Consider the following 3,300-nt stretch of genomic DNA (forward strand, 5'->3'; position numbering starts at 1 on the left):
CACACGAATTGCAACTATGAAAGCAAAGCAGAAAATACTTTGTTTGTTTTGGGTATTTTTACAAGACTACAAAAGCTAGTTCGTGCACAGAACATTCACACGAATTGCAACTATGAAAGCAAAGCAGAAAATACTTTGTTTGTTTTGGGTATTTTTACAAGACTACAAAAGCTAGTTCGTGCACAGAACATTCACACGAATTGCAACTATGAAAGCAAAGCAGAAAATACTTTGTTTGTTTTGGGTATTTTTACAAGACTACAAAAGCTAGTTCGTGCACAGAACATTCACACGAATTGCAACTATGAAAGCAAAGCAGAAAATACTTTGTTTGTTTTGGGTATTTTTACAAGACTACAAAAGCTAGTTCCTTAATTTTCAACTGTTATACTAGAGGAGAAGCAGCTAAGTCCAAGGAAACCCAGCATCAACTATTGGCATGCTCTAATTGAGTAATTGGATTTAACAGTTACTCTTGTAAAGCACCCCCAGTCACAGAGTGCAGAGCGCGATTTTGAGGCAACAGACGCGAACTATGGACCCTCATATTCACAGTCAGACTTCGCTCGACCCAGAAAGAAAATTATACTTTGTAAGCACATATATTGGTATAATATACACGAGATATCAACTTATCAGTCATGTAGTATTCATGTAAATATACAATACATACACTTAAGATAAAAAAAAACACACAAAAAAATCCTATGGAATTAGGTCATTGTACTTCAGAAAATGTGTTTTTAACAATATGGTGAGAGTATAATTATGTTATGTAGTTGGTACAATTTGATAAAAGAAAGACTGTATTATAATATATTAAACATAAGAAACTATCGTAGATAATATAAGAGACGATGGATGAGTCTACAGCTAGTTCAAGCAAATAGAAAAACCCATTAATTAATTGATAAAGAAAAATCTGATCCATTTCTCCAAGATTTTTATAGGATGTGTGAAAACGTCTGCTGGTTAACAAAAAAGAATGCATTAAGGATCTATTCGATTGACAGAGAAAACATAAGTTTCTACTGTAAAAATATGTTTCATCATCAATAAATAGAAAAACAAGCTTCTTTTCCTTTCTTCATAGTCAGGAAATTCACCACGTGCACAACGTGGTCGATAAAAATAGCATGTTCAAAACAAATGTAAGAGAACCCGTAGTTTCGACACCTACGTTGTTGTTGTTTTTTTCGCGTTAAATTCATCCGTATAAAGATTTCTAGAAACCATTTTTAATCAGAATGGAAATGCCTTTTAAAATAAAAGTTCCCAGTAAATAATAAAAAGTACATACAATAATCCCACACACAATTTTTATAGGAATATTTCTTACCATAAAAATGTTCCATCCAAAGGATCTATAAAGCTCCAACCTCATCCTAAGAATTTCTGAAAGGATAAAAACGAAATTATTGAGCTTATCCTGAGAAAGATTCCTCATTTGAGAACGTATTTTCTAAAGATAGCTGAATACCTGAGACTTAGCAGAAAAAAACGATAAAACCGGGATCAGGAACAGATTATTAAGGTAAATGTGTGGAGGCTTCAAAAGGGGATAAGCAGTATTATGTGAGAAAAGCCCCTCCCGAAAAGTACTCGTAGAAGGATTAAAATAGTATAAGAGAAATTAACCTCTTAGAAATATACTTCGACAAACCTGAGTAAAGAATTTTGAAGACCATTCAAAGTGAAGAATCTAACTTTAAAACGAGTTATACGTAAAATATCCAAACAGAACAAATAAAATATACTATTTCTCTTGTAATTATTTTGTTAAGAACACTAAGGTTGTAATATACCAACTGCCCAAAGAAACTTATAAATTGTATAAAATGAAATGACTCTAATAAGAGTAATTATTTCTATGAATATTCTGAATCTTTTCACAAGTATTTTATAAACATGTTTTTATTGAGTTACACAAACATTTTATGACTTAATAATAAAAGTTTTAAAACATTTTGTCCTCATTTACTCCGCTTTTCAAACCACTGATTAATATGTTGAAAGGTTGTACTTCTAGGCGAAAGATTCATTATTAACATAAGTAAATCAAAACCCACAGAGGGTGTGGGTAAGTCAAGAAATATTTTTCAAATTATGGTTAGTGTTAGTAATTACTCCAAATGTTTCACAAAGAGAAAAAATAAATAAACTCAGCGAACATATACGTGTGTGTGTGTGTGTACTCAGAGTTTTTAAAATAGAAGTTATTGATTTTTGTCAAACTTTTTAACTATACTACCGTTAAGAGTTATGTTTTTCCTGGAAATCCTGAAGCGATTAAAATCTATTCTAAATAAAAGAACAATAAAAAAGTGAAATGTAATATTTATAAATAAAATTGGTTACTTAAAAATACTTTAATATAATACATTTGCATTGAAAGAATAGACGAAATAAAAAGCTTTTATTTCTTCCACATGAAACGTTTTCTCAATAGCTATCAAGACATATAATTAATGGTTTAGTTCATGACAATTTAATTTTCACAAGAAATAGTAGATTTCCTGACTGGCTTAATGAGAATACAATCCGCTCCTAACAACAAACATGCATGTGATCACAAAACGTAATATTGTTGTTTAAAAAGAATAAAATGCATATTTCTTAATGACATTAAATGCAATTTGGCGTCACGAATGTAACTTTAGGACATAACAAATTAAAGGTAATCAGGACATATATATCACACTTACTATTATGCGAATAAGTACACTAAATATTTTGGCTACCAAGGTCATTTAGTTCATTTTCACGTGAATCTAATAGTTTTCTTAACAATACTGAGTAATTATTGAATAATCTGCTGACCCTTATGATGAACGACACAATTACAGAAGTGACGAATAACAACATATTTATTGGACGTTTTGGAATACACACATTCCATCTTCAGTATATTCCTAGAGTAAACACAAAACTGAAATTACAAGTAATAACCTGAATGATGAATAGATGATTCGGTATTACAATAAACATTTGTGAGGGCAATGTTAAAACTCAAAGTGGAGGGGGGATTGTAAAACCCAGTGAGTGAAACTGGATATAATATAGACCCACACTGAAAGAATCAATATCTATATACGTAATGGGAAAGAATTAGAACAAGCTTATCTCAACAGCTTTGCGTTATTATTCAAGCTCTAAAATGTACTGTTTGTAAATAATGTGTATTTTTGTAATAGTTTTGAAACTGCTGAACTAGTAAGGGGTAAGTTTCGTAATGCAACATTATTTCATATAATTCCTATGAACATTTTGCGATACAATAAACATTTACGTGTATTGAAT

The 3,300-nt window shown here is 30.6% G+C and overlaps 1 protein-coding gene across 1 annotated transcript in view; it reads right to left on the bottom strand.

The window, feature by feature from the left end:
* LOC106465460 (vitamin D3 receptor-like) overlaps positions 1 to 1,359 on the bottom strand; it is an 8,762-nt gene extending 7,403 nt beyond the window's left edge. The window contains exon 1 of the mRNA XM_013925689.2: positions 1,340 to 1,359. Coding sequence (XP_013781143.2) covers positions 1,340 to 1,355 — 16 coding nt within the window. The 5' untranslated portion in view covers positions 1,356 to 1,359. The remainder of the gene's footprint in view (positions 1 to 1,339) is intronic.
* Positions 1,360 to 3,300: the final 1,941 nt, after the last annotated feature.

Source organism: Limulus polyphemus, unplaced genomic scaffold (genome assembly GCF_000517525.1).
Source record: "Limulus polyphemus unplaced genomic scaffold, Limulus_polyphemus-2.1.2 Scaffold1952, whole genome shotgun sequence".
Taxonomy (NCBI): Eukaryota; Metazoa; Arthropoda; class Merostomata; order Xiphosura; family Limulidae; genus Limulus; species Limulus polyphemus.